At 42.1% G+C, this 18,647-nt stretch overlaps 1 protein-coding gene across 1 annotated transcript in view; it reads left to right on the forward strand.

Moving 5' to 3' along the window:
- LNPEP (leucyl and cystinyl aminopeptidase) overlaps positions 1–18,647 on the forward strand; it is a 297,916-nt gene that overhangs the window by 182,268 nt on the left and 97,001 nt on the right. Inside the window, exons 5-9 of the mRNA XM_078675434.1 lie at positions 4,165–4,285; positions 4,899–5,053; positions 5,556–5,669; positions 13,796–13,927; positions 17,084–17,215. Coding sequence (XP_078531560.1) covers positions 4,165–4,285; positions 4,899–5,053; positions 5,556–5,669; positions 13,796–13,927; positions 17,084–17,215 — 654 coding nt within the window. The remainder of the gene's footprint in view (positions 1–4,164; positions 4,286–4,898; positions 5,054–5,555; positions 5,670–13,795; positions 13,928–17,083; positions 17,216–18,647) is intronic.

The raw sequence follows: 18,647 nt of genomic DNA on the forward strand, positions 1-18,647 counted from the left end.
ACTCTTAATGTATTTCCTATGTTGAGCTGCACCCTCTTTCAGAACAGTATGGTATCACATTATTCAGAGACACTTGGTTTTGGGTACACAAGATCCTCTATCCTACTTAACTTAATATTCATAATGGTGGTGGCCTCTGACAGCAGAACTTTGCCGCTTGCATTTTACTTCAACTTCAAATAGAAAGCTAAAGGTAATTTTGAACAGCAGGGCCCCCACATACTGCCTTTGAGCCTCATATCCATCTTAAACGTGGCGGTTAAAGTTCTAGACAAATTCCTTGGTTTCGGCCTATAGTACATAATTATCTCCTTTATCCTGTATGGCTTTTGCCCAATAGGTGTAGGAGACTGAATTTATGGAGATTATATGACTGCATGAACCAGACTGATTGCTTGGTAGAGGCCTCTTTATTTCAGTAGTTGGATGCGAAAAAGGTGCCTTCTCCTTACGGACCTTGCCCACAGGATGAATTGGGATTTATATTTCGGCAGATGGGATAGTCGTTCCCGTTGTGATGGAGTAACCCGCAGAGATCTAAATCAAGCCCATAGTCACGCAAACTTATCCTGGAAGTACTTGGTGTAATGGGGAGCTCGAAGCTTCCCCAACATAGCCAGATGTAAATCAAGCGTCTAATGAGGAGGCGAAACTTAGCAAGGCAGTGGGGTGATGTAGCTGACCCCACCTTAGATGCATAGAGAATGAGATTGGATTAGGTCATGCTTTGCATCAGAGAAAATGATTTTATGTGGGACAGGGATGTCCACGTAAGATCCTCAAGCTATGGAGACCCTCTAAGAAGCACTATGGCATAGTATGAATTGGGGACAGTTCTCTTACCAAGGCAATACTATTGAAACCTGATGGTTTCCCTCTTGTTCCTATGTTACCCTCCATGACCGCACAGTTGCCAAACCGACCTTTGCGTACAACATAGAGTGGGTTTTGGATCTGCGCCATTAACCAGTGGCTTTTTTTTTGCCAAGCATCTTACAGTCAGTGCGTTAAGGCTTTACCAATTACAGCTTGGCTCAGCACAAAGGAATATTTGTTTCACTAACGCTATTGACTGCTAGGGTGCATCTTTCCACCTACAGTGCAGTGATTGCCTTGAAGGACTATTTCACAGCTGTAGCCCTTTCAATCTACCCGTGCTGGCTACCTCCCATGTGTCTTCCTGTGTTGCTCTTCGTGCTAATCATCCTGCCTGCTCCATCTTTCCTCTGTGTATTTCTCATTTCCCCACTTAACACCCCCTCTGGCTTCTCCTTCCAGCCACACCAGTCCCTTGTGTGCTCCTTCTTTGCTAAACGTCTCTTGTCCTTTAGTGTGTTTTTTGTTATTTTTGTCTGACGCCCACTGTCCTTGCCCCCAGATGGATTCTCATAAGCGTAACTGAGGCCAACTATTATGTTTTATTTATTTCGTAGTAATGAAAAGTAGACTGCACTCGAAACTCGTTTACCATTTAATACTTGTTTTGTTGCTATGTCAAATGAAGGTTAGGTGGCAAAGGAGCCTTCATTATACTCCTTCCTTTCGTCCTGTAACATAGTAAACAAAAGAACTACAACACAGACTATTTTGCCATTTAACCTTAATTTGACATAGAAACAAAAACAGGATTGTATCAAAGCAAATACGTTTTCAGTACAGTCCCTCTGTCGTTTTTGTCTGGTTTTAATGTGCTTTTGTTGCATTCATTAGCACGTTATTAACCGTCATTTTTGCATTGTTATTGCTTGATCTTTTGCTACATTTTAAATGCCTGTATCTGTAGTTTGCTTGCAGACATTAAATATTTTGTTATTAAATTACAAATGTAATGGTAATTGCACATGTCCTGGGTGCAGTAACCATGGTCGCACATTCAATTATTAACCCTTCAAGGTACTGGAGTCCCATAGTGTCCATAGTCTCCTAGCGGCAACACCGGTTTCAGCTCACGACAATGTACTACAAAAATACATTAGGTCACATCACTGCTTTACGATGACACTGAAACAGAAAACATCAAGAAAATATTCTGGGTGTGTGTCTAATTTTAAGTTTTATTTCTTCTGTTAAACTAGAACGGGATACGGAAGCCCAAAAGCCTAAGGCGCGGTTAATGCAAAAACTTTAACTTTCAATCCTGTGGAACATAAACACATGACGGAAGCTTGTTGTTTCAGCAAAACATATCTAATGAGCAAGTGTAGGGGGATATTTAATGTTAAGCAGTAAGAATACACAATTGTTTTCAGGCTTCCTTGTAGTACTATCTCAGGAGACCAGGTTCAATTTTCCCTGTACTGCATCTTGCTTTTATAGATTTTCTTTTTGCCTATGCATATTAAATATGGCAGAATTTATTATTTTATCATAAGTTGTTACAGTGAATATTAAATATTTACGACTCTACGTAACTGGTAGGACCAGAACACGTTTACCCTGGAAATTTGGGCATCTGTTTGGACCTCCCATGTAGTGATCTTGTGTTTTGATGATTCCAGTTATTTGTGGTACAGGTGAACGGTTAATCCGGGTTGTGAAATGTGTCTTTGCGTAGAATCCATATTTAATTATACAAGGGCACGAACTCTGCAATCACTGGAGCACCTCCTGACATCATCTCAACTGCAAAGTGAGAAGTGCTTTTGCTTCGTATGTAACTGTGGATATGGCCATTTATTTTTATGAGGCAAACCTGGCCAAGTGCAACAGATCACTGTACAGTGTCAGACACTAAGGTTAATATCAATTATATTTTACAATTTGGACTGGGTGGGGACTGATGTGAGTTAGGCAACATGAACCTAATAGGACACGGTGTTCGTAGAAAGGTGATTTTAAGCTGTTTTACAAACTGGAGAAGGTGTGGGTGATTCTGATGGTTAATAGGTATGTTGTTTCGGGTCCTGGATGTGTAGGTGGTGAATGTTTATTTCTTTCATATCTTTATCTCCAGTCTCATAGTGTCGTATCTGTAGGTATGTTGCAGTTCGCTTGAGATGGCAGTCAGGCAGACTGGGGTGGGCTTTATAGGTGGCCTTCTAGATGATCTTAAAGGTGATGCTGGCATGCAAGGGGAGTCAGTGGAGTAGAGTGACATTAAGAGTGGTGTGGTTGAATTTTGTCAGGTGATAAGGTGTGCGGTGGCTTTTAGGATACCTTTCAGGGGGTCCACTGTCATGTCAGGAAGGCATAAAGCAGAGCTATTCAGATCATAGAAAGCACTATATAAATATTCTACTTGCTTGATTTTGCTTAGATACACAACTACAAGGGATTGGATGGCAGCCCTGATACTGCTTGCAGGAAGGAATAGTTTCACTTTTTTCTGGAGACATTGCGCTTACCCAGCTACCTTGGTCTTCCTAGTGATGTGTTCCTTGAGGCTCAATTTGTCCATTGTAAATTACAATGTCTTGGCACTGGTTAATAGTTGGGGATTCTTGCCAGCCTGGTTATAGTAGTTGAGCCAGGCTTGGACTACTGGACCTTTGTTATCTTTGTTAGGTAGGAAGAACTCGGTCTTGGTGCGCTAACATTTCAGGTAAGCGCTGGACATTCAAGTCAAAGGTAGAGTACTTAAGGTGCTGGATCTTGAAAACCCCAACTGTAAGCACCAATGTCGATCAGATACGAATGGGGAGAACCATATTTGTCTGAAATTGCCAGTGATCACCATTTGAGATGCCATGGTGTGCCATGTGGTGCAATGTTCTGTTGTCTTTGTTGAGAGGTCAAGAAGTATGAGGAGGCGCACATCATCCTCATCCATTGTAAGGAGGACGGGAATCTTCAGTTTTCCTTGTTGCTGATGTTTCCTCAATGCTTTGGGTTAATACTCTGATTAGTAAACCATGTTCATGCAACTCTCCATTCTGCACGCTGTACACAGAAAGTACACACTTTGCTTTGCGGCTCCCTGGTTTCTTTGCAGTGCTGGTAAAGTTGATCATACAAATGCCTTGGTCTGCAGTACTATGCATGGATATCACCGCATCACGTTTGATCTTAAAGTGAACAGAACAGGATTTGCTGAGCTATTTCAGCCTGCAGAATCTAACCACTTTAAAGATGAATAATATTGCACTTGTTTGAAAACAGTGTTTTGTGGCATTAAAATGCTAAGTAGTTACTTATAATGGTGTTTTCTTTCGCTTTTGGTCTCAGGTATCTGTTTACACTATACCACAAAAGATAAACCAGGTTCAGTATGCCCTCGAAACAACAGTGAAGCTTCTTCAGTTTTACAAGAAAATATTTTTAGTCCCTTATCCACTTGAAAAATTAGGTAAGACATTTTTGAATTTGTTTTATAATGGAGATAAAAAAAAACTATTTTTAAAGTTTCATACTTAATGAAGGTCATGCGTGTGGCTTCAAGGTGGGTCTTTTAGTGTAGGTTTTAACTGCATTGTTAATCACTCAATCATTTTCCTGTTTCAAGAAGATGCACACCAATGCACCTTAGCTGACCTGGTATAACCAAGAGAAAACACTTTCAACAAGCACTCGTGGATTATCCCCAAGGATCTTGGCTGATCCTCTGGCCACACTGGAAACCTCCCCAGCAATAATATTCAGACCATCTCCACGCTGCTAGAGGCTTGGATTAGAAAGGGACCACGGAGGCACACATGGGTCTCGGCAAGCCATGTTGTGAAAGCAGCCCCATAGTTTCCAACCTTCTGGGTAAATGGCAGAAAGGTCAGTACAGCCTTGCCGAGCCTTGGCTTGGGCACAAACATTTACCCTGCTCCTCTGTGTTTATCAGATGCATAGAAGAGGTTGCCAGTGGCAGTTCGTAAGCTTAAGGGGGAGCAAAATTTCACATGTTCTTTGATGATCGAATGGGGTTTACTTGGGAAGCAACTCAGGGTTAACTCCTCTTTACTTTCTTGTAGATCTCGTGGCTATTCCTGACTTCCAGGCGGGAGCAATGGAAAACTGGGGTTTAATAACGTTCCGCGAGACCACCCTGCTGTACAATGAGAGCACCTCTTCCATTCTGGACAAGCGGATGGTCACTGCAGTGATCGCTCATGAGCTTGCTCATCAGGTACTTGTAGAACATTTGTATTGATAGCAGTTTTTTTTTTTATTCTTCCAATACTGTAATAGTTTATTTTTATTTTTATTTTTTAACATTTTTACTCCTGTCACTTCGGCTCACTTTTTATTTTGGCCATGGCTTACCTCTACTGTTCTACAGTTATGCTAACTTGGCGCCTTCTGTTTTCAGATTCATATGGCTTCCTGCATCTGCCTTTATCCTTGCTGTATTTGAATACGCATGGATTTATTTTATTGTGAAGGTTATCACTAACAGTTTCTCTATTTCTTTCTCTTGCTGTTTCTCACTTGCATCCCTACATATTATTTTGACCAGATTTCACAAGGTCCCAGAACGGTGCCGCAATGCTCTTCAGCACACAGTGTTGAACTGTGGTATTCTTTTTCTAGTGACTTTAGGTTGAAAAGTACGATGCAGCAAAGAGTACGAAACCACACTTGATCCTTGTTGCAGACCTACTCATGAGGTTATGATTGTTTTTTTCTAGTGGTTCGGAAACCTGGTGACCATGGAATGGTGGAACGATCTGTGGCTCAATGAAGGCTTTGCGACCTATATGGAATATTACTCTTTGCAAAAGGTCTTTTCGGATCTTCAGGCTGTAAGTACCTATGACATTGGGCTCCTGAAAGGTGAAATATTTTTAAAGTACGTCTTGCTTAAAAACAGGCCTTTGTCAAAGTATTCATGTTTTTCTGTATTTATAAAATATTGATAGAAGTCTAACTGTTTTAGTCCAGTTCTGTAATCTGTTAGTTGCTGGTCTTACTTCCTTACCTTATTCCTACTCTTGATTGAAGGATTGTAAGAGTTGAACTCCCCTGACGCCAACGTGCTTTTTCTTGGTGAAAATTGCAATGTTTAGGGAATACAGAGCAAAAATAAAAAAATAAGGATTACCAGTAGCAGGCAAAGACCATCATGGCCGATTGGGAACCCAAAGCAACCAAGGCAAAAATGTTCTAGCCAACTCCGCTTTTCTCCTCTCTTTTTTCCCGTCCATTCTCTATTTCTCTTCTGGCCCTTATCTCACTCTCTCTGATTTCCTTCTTTGTTTTCCTCTTCTCACTCGCACTCTCGCCTTTGAGTTTGCTCCATCTTTGCCTGATACAGTAAACCGTGGGGACCTGCAGAGAGTGATGAAGGTGCAGGAGGCAGTCTAGGGCAATCAAAAAACAACCATCAAAGGCTCCATCCCTGAGCACTATTGAGCACAACAACGTACAGAGAGAAATGAAGCGCAAAGTACTCTTGAGCTGCTGCAACACGAGTTGCACTGTAGTGTGTGCAGCGTGTAGGGGCTACTGCAGCATGAGCCATGCTCTCTCACCCTTGCGATTCTGAGAGAAGGGAATAGAACAAGTAGCGGTTCAAGTCTCAAGCAATAACCTAAACTAAACTCCATTCTATGAATGGAACAGTGATTATACTGACAGCGTGCTGTTTATTTTGATCTCTAGTTTGTCTGGCATTGGAGAATAGAGTCACTAATTGAAAATCGAGTCCCCCCAACATCATTTCATTTGGAATTCTACTATCTAGTCAAAGACATTCTAGTCTGGACCTCTCCTTCTCCTTTATCAAAAACTTTGGGGAGAATGTTGAGCCAACTGTCAGCACTCTGAGCCCCTTCACACCATCCAATTGCTAGAGAATCCAAATTATTAATTCCATGTAAGCTCATCCGTCACCAGGTAATTGCACACCGGCCCCCAGCAGAAGATGCACTATTCAATTGTAAAGTTTGGCTAGAGACAGCTGTAAACCCTCTAACCTGGATTCATTCTTACAAGCGAAATCTTGCTCCTACACATATGCCAACGTCTACGCCTGCAAAAACGACAAGAGCACTTTTAGGGGCATAACGTGGCATCACTGGCAATCGTGCCTTTAGGTTTATTCTATCCATGGCCTCAGAACTTTCCACCATGGAAGAGGGAGCCATTTCGAACATCTTGTAGTCTGTGCAAAATGGCCAGGGCGACATTATCTAATTATTATACTCCTGCAAGGAGCTAACACAGGAAAGGAGACGGGAGACCACTGCTAAGAGTCCCCCTAAATCAAAGGAGCATTCGCTCAAGGAGACCAGCAGTTTTGGCATGCTTTGACCCAGCAACACCTCAATTAAAGTGTAGACTAGTGAGATTCCTAGATGCAGCTGAGGAAAAAAATGCCATTGAACATCTAAATTCCTTCCAGGCTAAGGGGTAGCCGTTACGCCACCAATTCATGCAGGTGGCCATAAACCGAGATAACTGGGACTACTGTGTGCACTCTCTTTTACCATGTTACGAGACTCCAATAAGGGCCACTTGGGAAGCCTCCATATAAGCGCTTGGACTGGTCTCTCAATAACATCCCCTCTTGGTTAATAGCACTGCTCAGACAGAGTAATGAAGCCGAGTAGAATGCACAATTTATATTGAGAGCTATGTGTATGAAGAACAAAGCATTTTTAACCTGATAGTAATTTAACTGTTACTGCGCCGGGAAACCCTTTTTGGGTATCTGTCGCGCACTATAAATTTAACAAGCATTGGAAATGCAATAGGTCTCGCATTATAAAAGTTGGAGCTATTGGTTTCGTAAATGACAATTTTTTTTTAATGTGTTGGTCTTGAAAATAGCCAAATTAATAGCTTTGTCATTTACAATGCCAATACTTTAAACTTTTTCAAATGTGACACCTATAGCATTTGTGATGCAACATGTTTTCTATGTATGTGACTTAGATGTATTCATCCAACAAATACAAATGGCTTTTAATTTTTTTAAATAATTAATACTGAAATAAGTTTTTGTAATTTATAATAGGAATAGCTTAAACTATTGTAAATAACTGAAATCTGACAGCAGGTTCTGTTGACTATTAGTCTTGGGCACTACTGTTAAATTCCCTAGTGGAGAGATAATCATGATTAAAAAGATGGCAATGAAATCAGTTGGTGTTCCTTGTCTATAAAACTGTGCAGATTTCTGCATTTGTGTATATGCATTCACGTTTTCTAATGTCATGTATGGGAGTCTATTACATTCATGCTTTCTAATGCCTGCGACATCTGTGTAAACGTGGGGGTCATAAGTTCAAAGTCTGTCAGGACTGAGGTAGCCTTTCATCCCTTTGAAGACGTTAAGATTTCATGCAAACAGGACACTGTATAATCAAGCAGCCGAGCAATTTGATGTCTTCAGGCACAAGACACTCGGAAAGAAGACTGGGAAAGCGGATGGGTGGGGGGAGTGCACGCGCGCAAAGTTGTGAAGATGAATTATAAAAAAAAAAAGACTGCCACGCTCTTGAGATTGCTCTGAAGTATTTTAAACACCACCTCAAACAGAGACAAGCTAACAAGGAGGGAGGGGAGGAAAGGAGGGGGGAGGGGGTTAGTGAGAGCAAACAGCAAGAGGGTGGGGCACTTGTATTTTCATCGGAGGAGGGGTGGGGGTGTTTGTTTGTGTCCTAATACCCAAGGTAGCATCACATAATTTATTTTTTTATTTATTTATTTATTTTTTACCATTTGTTAAGCGCACTGTTACCGGGCGGTGTCCTGGCGCTGAAACGATACATTATCTCCAAGAGGCAAAGAAATCACTAGAGGTTAAAAAGCCATGTTTTGATATTTTTCCTTAGGGTCATTGCTTTGTTTTAGGGCGAGGGGCATTTCATTCCAGATGTTGGATGCTCCGTGGAAGAAACTACGTCCTCCCCATCGGGCTTTCCTAATGCGGTTAGTCGTAACCAGGCTTTTGTTAGCAGATCTTAGTTGTCGTCCTGGTTTGTATAGTTGGAGGTGTTTTTGAAGGAAGGATGGACCTATTCCATTTACTGCCTTGAATACTATACAGAGAGCTTTAAACATGATACGTTTACGTATTGGGAGCCAGTGTAGATTTTTTAGTTCTTGAGTGACCGATGCAAACTTAGGTAGACCATTAATCAATCGGGCGGCAGCATTTTGCAGCGTTTGCATTTTGTTCAGAACTCCCTGCTGGGCCTCCAGGTACAAGCTATTGCAGTAGTCAAGGCGGGACAGCACAAGTGCTGTCACCACCATTTTCCTACTATCACTGGAAAGGAAGGGAAGGATTTTCCTAATAGTTTTTATTCTCCAGTGAATGGAGGATGATAAGGCATTAGCCTGTGATTTGAAAGAAAGTTGGGAGTCAATTGTCACCCCCAGGTTTTTTACTGTAGTGGCTGGAATGGGTGGGGATCCCATTTCATGAGGCCACCAATTAGGGGTCCAGAGATTGGTCACATTTCCAAAGAGAAGAACCTCCGTTTTTGAGGAGTTCAATTTGAGGCAGTTCCTAGCCATCCATGAACTTACTGCAGTCATGCAGTCCTGGAATCTGGCCGCAATTCCTTCCTCTCGCCCCGGGAGCAGAGATACCACAATTTGTGTATCATCTGCATATGATGTTAATTCGAAGCCAAAAGAACGAATCACCGGGGCGAGGGAGGTAACATAAACATTAAATAAGGTAGGACTTAGGGAGGAGCCCTGAGGAACCCCTCCTGGTAGGGTAAAAGGGCAGGATTCAAAGTCTCCCATGGCCACCACCTGGATCCTGTCTGATAGAAAGGATTTCAGCATGGTCAGTGCGACTCCTCGGATTCCGCAGCCCTCAAGACGGTCCAACAGAATGTTATGGTGGACCGTATCGAAGGCCGCGGATAGGTCCAGGAGCACCAGGACCGCCCGTCCTCCAGCATCCATTACTTTCCTGATTTCCTCAGTGGATTTGATGAGGGCGGTCTCGGTGCTGTGACCTTCCCTAAACCCGTGTTGAGCAGGGTCCAGACAGCCAGAGGATCGAAGGAAGTCACACAGCTGAGCATTCATGACCCTTTCAATAAGCTTAGCCGGTAGTGGGAGTCTAGATATGGGACGATAGCTACTAGGGTCAGAGATGTCTAGATTGGGTTTTTTGAGCAGAGGAGCTATTGAGACTTGTTTCCAACATTGTGGATATGCTCCCTCTTTGAACATTTTATTAAACAGGTCTGCTAGCAGAGCGGATATAGGGGCGGCTGCCAGATGAGTCACTGAGACTGGGCAGGGATCTCTGGGGGAACCAGATTTGGTTCTCAGTAGAAGCTTTTTTACTACTTCTGCTGTTACTGGCCGAAACTCCATGAGTTCCAAATTATGTGGGTTTTGCGTGGTCATATGTGATCCCTCGGCAAGAGTGAGCCCCACATACGGTTCAAGGGCTGTGAAGATTTGCTCCACTTTATTAAGAAAGAACTTGGCGAGAGTCTCGCAGAGCTCCAGACTGGGAGGGATAGTGACAAATTTCGGAGTGGACAAAGTGGTCACAGTCTGAAAAAGTTCTTTGGAGGAGTTCTTAGCTCCCTCAATTCTGGCCGAGAAATATACACTTTTTGCTTTTTTGATCATTTCTTTATATATCTTTTGGCTAGTTTTGAGTTTTTGTTTATCTGCCTGTGAGTATTCAGTGCGCCATTGGCGTTCGAGTTTTTTGCAAGACACCTTGTAGTCTCTTAATTCCAAGGTAAACCAGGGAGCTGATGGTACTGTGCGTGTCGGGCGAGATAGTTTGGGCTTGATTAGAGATGTGCATGCATCTTTTATCCAGGTAGTGTATCTTTCAGTAGCCTCGTTAAGATCAATCGATGGGGTAAAGGTAGAGGCTACAAGACAATCCTCCAATGCTTTACCATCCAATTCCTTCCATGGCATATAGAGCTTGGCAGGTTTCCTATCCTTCCTTGCTCTCACTGACTCGGGCGGTTGAATTTTAAAAAGAACCGCTGAGTGATCTGTCCATGCTAAAGGCTCCGCGTGGTTAAAATGGAGGTCAGGGTTATTTGAGAAAATCCCATCTAGTGTATGTCTGAGTTAGTCCTGCTGTCAGCATGGTATCAACCAGAATTGCCGTCTGAGGGTCTGAATTTTCCTCTAAGTGAAAGTTAAAATCACCAAGCATAGTGAATGATTTGGCACAGAGGGCTTCTTCCAAGTAGGTGCCAATTTCTTCGAGAAATAGGGCTTTGGGACCAGGAGGTCTGTATAAGAGACAACCTTGGAAAGTATTATGGTTAGAAATGGTGAGTTTAAATCCTAATACAACCATTGACTGGGAGGTCAATGTCTGAAAGGTGCCTTGGATCGAGGCGTGATAGATGATGGCTATCCCACCTCCCCTTTGACCGGGTCTGTCATGGACCCGACAACAGTAACCCGGTGGGGTGGCAATAACTAGGTCTGGCCCCGAAGCCGCATCAGTCCAGGTCTCAGTGATAAATATGATTTTAGCATTTTTTTCTAAGATCAGGTCAGCACATTAAGAACTGTGTTTAACCAGAGATCTGGCATTAATGAGAAGGCAATTAATTGTGTTTTCTTCTCTAACGTTATTTATATGGTAGGGGGTATTTAGATCCTTAATAGGTGTCCATAAGAAAGCAGGTAGGCAAGCATGACATGTAGGGCATACCTTGGACGTATCAGGCATATTTTTACCCGGAAATATGCATCTGCATTCTACTCCTCCCATATGGTTCCAGCTCATAAGATGATTGCGGCTGTATATCCTCCTGGGGTATTGGTTGGGACAAAAATGGCCAGGGGTTATGGCGCTTGGCGCTGAGCTGTCGCTGACGGGCGCGGACGGGCTTGCCTTTGGCGCGCCTTCGGCGCGCAAACGGCGCGCCCGCTGCGCTCGTCCGCTGCGCGTCCTATGGTAGCACATTGATATGGGGAACAGGGAGGGCGGGAGGGGGCGTGGCCTGTGAGTGGGCGTGGCCAACAGCCTGTGCGAGGCGGTCAGAGCCCAGAGGAAGTGGGTCACGTGACAGCGCTAACTCCGCTGCACGTCCCTTGAATGTGCAAATTTAGCAAAGATTAAAATAAAGTACAATTTCAGGATTAAACTACACAGAGAAAAGCTTCTCCCGGCTTTCCGCCTCAGGAGATGATCGTTGAAGCAGAGCGCTCGTAATCAGCGCTTTTGAACGATTGAAAGGGCGGGAGGGCGGGAGGGCGGGAGGGGGCGTGGCCTGTGAGTTGACTCCAAATACATTACAGCATACATACATTTTTTTTTACCACCTTGATTGACAGCCTTCTACTTGCTGCCACAAGGATTGATAGAAGTGCCTGGAGAAGGAATCACAAAACCAAAGGGTTTTAAAGTACCATTAGCACGCAAAGGGAAACAGCTGCTACACCTTAAATGACGTTCGGGCATTCTGGTGCACTAAAAAGTACTGCGCACTCAAACATAGAAGCGGTTACACACCTGCATGCCCAAACCTTTCAGGAACTACCAGGCATATCATATGCATGTGCAACTATGAATTTCAATGAGCAACCGTGCACTTTTGTTTTTGCGGGGGTCGGTACGTTTAGAAAGCATGTATGTTTTATCAAGTTTGTGGTATGATTAATACAAATCTTTGCAAAACGTTCCCTAAAATCCATTACCAAAAATAGACCATTATAAATTCATGGTTAAAATACATTCTGCAGCAACTAGAAGGACACAAGCTGAACTACCACAGTCACTAAAGGGCATTAAATTAAAACAAGCTCTTGGCATTGCTGTGGGGGGGCGGGGCGGGAGCGCATTGCAATGCTCATTGTTGAAAGGATCGGTAGAGGGGGAAAGGGTTAATGATCTGAAAATGCCGCTGGCGCCGCCAAAGTAAACAGAGGCAGGCAATGTGTGAGTGCTGTAGGGGCAGTGGATTTGCAGTGCGAAGTCTCAGCGTTGGCTCTCCTCTGTGAGAAATTCACAGCTGCGTTTGTGCTTCCAGGTTGGAGAGGGCTCCGAACACGAGGAGGGAGGAGGAAAGCAAAAAAAAACAAGACCGAGACGCTAGGAAACATCCCCAACGACGAATTTACTTTCATCAGCAAATTAAAACAAATAGGAGTTAGGGGGCAATGTTCATAAAGAATTCTCTGTTTTGGATGTTTTTCTACAACGAGACATGTTGATAAAATAGGGGCAATGTGCATAAAGAATTCTCTGTTTTGGATGTTTTTCTACAACGAGACTTGTTGATCAAATAATATGGAACAGGGCTGCAAAGTTGGGGAGCGCCTTGCTGCAAATAAAAGACAAGTTAAAACAAGTTTAAAAAAAAAAAAGTTAAATTAAAACGCGAGACACGGCCTGGCGGCCGTGAAAGTGAAAGTACGGCCGGCCGGCCGTGAATAATTAGGGGAGGAGGGAGGAGCTGGGGAACAGATGGCTGGCTTTGATGTGCACGCGCTTTATGTCAATGCGCTTGCGCATGGAGCTTGCTTTTCACGGGCACTGGATGAAATCGCCAGTTTGGTTAACCTCTGTTTAAGCCCCTATATTCTCGCAAGCTCAATGCGCATGCGCATTGACAGGCGAGACCTAAAAACTAAACTAAACTGTTGTAAGCTTTTACGATACATGAATTTTGCACATGTGTAATTAATATTTAATTATGATTTTATTGTCTTTGAAATTCGTATTGCATGGTTTTAAGTAACTATGCAAATGTAATAAAAATTCAAAATTCAATCCATGTCAATTATGTCTGCACTAACATTTATTTTCATAGGATGAAGCAAACTATGTACCAGCTTGGTATAGTTATTGCGGTCGACATGTGGGCGGTACTTCAAAAAGTACTTCTTTGTATACCTCATACTTCTCATATACTGTATTGTTGGACTTGTGGTATAAGATCATGTTCTTGTTCACGCTCCTCAGGATGATGATTTCTTGGACGTGCGGTTCAAAGCCATGATGAAAGATACATTGAATTCTTCCCACCCAATCTCCTCAGATGTACAGACGCCCGAGCAGATTGAAGAAATGTTTGACGTCCTTTCCTATCTGAAGGTGAATCCAAATGGCATCTATACATTTTTAAGAACATCTGCTTCTGAGCACGTGACTTCAGACTTAACCTTCATGTACACTGTTTGTTTGTGTAAACTGGAGCTCGGATTCTTAGTTTCAAGTGGCCACGGAAAGCTAGCACAATCATCAAAATGTGCAATTTTTATAGCACTTAAGTGAGAAGTTTCTTTTTCAGAGTGCCCCATATTTTAATTAAGATGTGTTGTTTCCCATTTACACCACAAACCTCTTTTCTAGTTTTCATATCGGTTTTGTACCCTTAGGGCATGCTAAGCTAGTTGGTCCGAGGATCCGCCTATAAATCGCCAGTGCTTTTGCAGCATCGAGATAAAGAGACCATAATCTTTCATACTTGTGTCTGTGGTACTAGACTACTTGTTGAAGCTTGCTACACCTTACGCTGCTTTACAATTATGTTTCGTTATTCCAATTGGACTTTCTTTGTCGCTGGTCTAGGACACATTATTATAGAACACATAGCTAAATTCTAGGCGGTCTGCTTTTTACACCTGCACTTTCCTTATGAGGGTCTTGAAAGGGAGCATAACTGGACTGCTAAAGCTTGGAATATATAGAGCTGACTGGAGTTCTAAATGGGCTAGCTACCTTGTGAGTAGAATAATGAAGGACCTGTTACTGTTTGGGGAATCCATCTACGTCAAAGGTAATGTTTCTTGCCCAGAAGCCAGATATCGAGTTGAGATACAAGTTTTGGTCCTGTCCTGTACCTAAACTTAATTGCAATATTCTGTGTACCAAGAAATACAAGGTATTCTTGTGGACTTATAGCAAATGAAGCTGTACAGTGTTAATTTGTGACTTGTGCATTCAAAATAAGCTTGATGTCTTAGGGTATTCTATCAAGATTTTGAATTTTACACTCTCCAAACGTAATTTCTCAAAGGAATATTGGTAGAGGATATAAAACTGGCAATAGACTTTTAGTCAAAAGTACATGAAGTATAGTTTGAAAGTTGACTGTGAATAAAAATGGTGTATGGCATATACAAGACGTTTCCGAGCAGATGGTCAAGATTTTAAATGTTTGTTCATAGCACTAACTCTGGGGACTGAATAGGTTGGCTCTTTTTTACAGTCTGTGAAACAGCACATTTATGTAAACTGCTAGCATTTAAAAACGCTCGTCCTTCTAAAGCCATCTCCATTTTTGCACTTTGACAACTCTTTGACTTGTTGCTTATCCCACTGAACAATTTTTTCTAGTTAGCTACCAATGTTATGGACAGTTAGCTTTAAAAAGCAGTCTGTTTCAGCAAGGGCATCTCAACAAGAGACCTCCTCACCCTCCCAGGTGATTATGCGCTCTACAAATCTGCGTAACATGACAAAGGTAGCAGCCAGCAAGCTAAACACACTATAAGGGGTGGAGCGCACAGCACAACACAACACATATAACAGAACAGAAAAAACTCATCTGTTTTAAAAAACTGCCCTCACTCACATACCGAAGTATGTGCCATGCTTCATCATTGGGCCTGCTTACAATACGCCCTGGCGTAGCCACACTCAGGGCGGAGCATAAGGGAGGGGAAAAAATAATAAAAATACACAAAAAACACACAACGTAAGACCACAGAACTCAACACATAACATACAAAGTGATGGAACAGTGCATATCACCAAGTGACTGGAACTAGTGATGCAACATAAAGTGCAGTTAATAAGGATGTGATTAAAAAATGGTTTGAGGATACCAAACCAAACTTTATTATAAGGTTCCTCTACCAGGATTAAAAAAGAAGAAAAAAGGATGGGTAGTGTCTAGAACAGAAAGGGAGGTTTCTCAAAACACCCCTCCTGGTACTGCGAGTGTCAACATGTTTCGACCGACTTACTGTGCCTGCACAGGTCACCCCAGTCTTCTTCAGGACTGATGTCACTCCCAGTACCTCTTATGGCCCCACCGTTTTCGGTTGGTATGCCACAAAAAACACGAGCCGATCTAACTAGATCCTGGCCCTTTTAGTCACGTGTGGAAAGGGCTCCCAATAATGTAGGAGAACATGAACTAAATTGGGAACACAAAAGAACAGAGCTAGTATAATCATACTATATATCCCGGTGATTTCTTGTCCCATCATCGTATTTTAAAACCACTGGTTGTGTTCCCCCTGTGGTCAAAAGTATAATATTCAGCAAGCTACCTTCACATAGAGAACACTGGCAGCATTGCAAGATTTCCCTCACGCTGCAGCAGTGCAGCCTCTCCATGTGTACAGAGCACAGGCAGAGGAAGAGCAGCAGGGCTAAATCCAACTTGGAGAACAGGTGTCATTTGGTGAGTTGCATTGAAGGCCTCCTTCACACACAGCACTGGTGTACATAAACTGCATCATTGCAAGATTCCTTCAAGCACAATGATATATTACCACCTAGCATTACACTCTGATAATAGAGCATGGGCAGCAGCAATTCTTTGACAGTGTTGTGGAACAAGTTCTATCTGGGAAACTGCATTGCAAGCTTCTTTCACAAACATTAAAGGCGCAGCATAGGCAGACACAAAGAGGCTTGCATACATACACAATTCTACCTCTGTAGAAGCAGAGCATAGATCTACCAGAGTGCATTGAACGTGCTATATAAACGGAATCACCCACATACTTACTGTTACTGTTTGTTTTAAATCTAATGAAGATTGATTGCTTGTGTCTTTCATCCCTGCAGGCAGCTTGACATAGTCATTGGTTTTTTACTCACTGAAAATCATTGTGCATTCTTTGGAAAGCACAACTCGGTTGTGTCCTCAGGAAAGTTATCGATGTGCTGTCTGTACTTTTCATCGGTGGCCAGCATTACATTTTGAAACCAATTGTTAAATTACTGGCTGTTGAAAGAGTGTTCAATAACTATGAATTCACAGTCCTGAAATAAGGTTATGACCTAGAGTCTATTTTTCACCATTGTCACTTTAACGGGCAGTGATAATGGTTACCTGAAATAGACGTTGTTCCTTTTAATTTGTCAATGACCTTATTTTTCACATTTTTGTTTACCATTTGCTGAGTTGCGTTCATGTGACGCATCGCTTGACCTACATTGTACAGAATCATTGGTGGTTTAAGGTTCAAAGATTGTAGCTTTGAACTTAATCTGCATTTTTGTTTTCATTAGGGGTCTTCTATTTTGCTGATGCTGCAGAACCTTCTGTCGGAGGAAGTGTTCACAGAGGGCATAAGGACCTACCTTCACGATCACAGCTATGGGTCCACCAAGAGCGACGACCTGTGGCACAGTATGAGCGAGGTAACGTTTCTCCTAATCAAAATGACTGGAGTCTTGGACGTCTTCCGCTTCATGTTCGATTTCATTCAGTGCTCCTAAGGTTCCACTAACTGCTGAAGCTGCTACATACTCCTTTTTTATTATTTTTAGCAGTGGCGTAGTCTTCTAAGTAGTGAAAAGACTGTTTTTCGTTGACTTCATAAGACACCATTTTTCTTAAATCACATAACTTCTTTCCTTATCTGCTATGAACAGACATCACTAGTTTTATGACACAAGCCCCAACGTCTGAGCTGTAACCCAACCACAAGGTTCCTCGGTAATGCTGTGTCAGGGCATCAGCCGCTCAGGGTGAGGAGTTGAATTATGGTTTACACAGCTTATACTAACGAGGAATTTTCTTTTTTTTTTAATAAAGTTTTGCATTTTAACTATGACATACATGTAACTCTAGACCATACACTGCTATGTTAAGGTCAGTGAACTCCAAGCTCACTTGTAATATCCCTTTAATGTAGAGTGGAAGGAAGGTATTTTATTCTGAACAACACAGGTCACGCAACAGTTCTTCAAACTGCTTAAAATCCATGGAGTCTTGCTCTTCAGGTAAACGAGATAGTAAGTTTGCCGACATGAAGAATAAAGTGGACTCTGTTTTGCAAAACTCACTGAAAAACATGGGTAAATGTTAAAAGCAGTTAGAAATTTGTTGCAAAAAGATATTAAAATTAGTTTAATGTAAGTCAGATAAAAAATGCAGCTGTTCAGAAGATATAGAGACACGCAGAAGGAGTATTTCCTGTAATGATCTATAGTGTTGAAAAAGTAAACATTTTCTTATACATATCTCCTTTCTAATAATCACTGTTCATTTTAGACAAACGTATCAGAGGAAAGAAAACCCAGTTTTTGTTTTCCTTGTTTAAGCTGCAGCTGACCTACTTTGCGACCTGCCTCTGACTTACAATTCAGCAGCTGCTATGGTAGTATAACTTTATTCGATGTCTTTCATAAAATCATAAAGATACACAAAGAAATGAAAAAACAATCACGAAAAAGAGTCTGAGTCTTCATATAAAAACAAGGTGCATCCCGAATAATGCGGCGATTACGGTGCATGCACGAAAGGCTTTTAGTTCTACAAACTCTAACTTATAGACATCCTCACAGGGAGCAAAACTTAGTGTAAGTGCAAAAACATTTCATAAAACAGACTTAAGACTCCTAAAAAAGGTTACGGAATTATAGAAACAATTAATGAGAAAATATGAAATCCAAATGAACATACTTCTCACAAATGTAATATTCCAGATGAAAAAAGTGACAAAAGAAAACACACACATTGTGTGTAGGCAAGAATTGTAAAAATAAAGGAGAGGGTCTCATCTGTCTTCATGGTAAAAAGCAGTGGACGAATATATTGATCGGGTAAGGTGTTAAACCTGGGATAGAT

The sequence above is a fragment of the Lissotriton helveticus genome, chromosome 2_1 (genome assembly GCF_964261635.1).
Source record: "Lissotriton helveticus chromosome 2_1, aLisHel1.1, whole genome shotgun sequence".
NCBI lineage: Eukaryota > Metazoa > Chordata > Amphibia > Caudata > Salamandridae > Lissotriton > Lissotriton helveticus.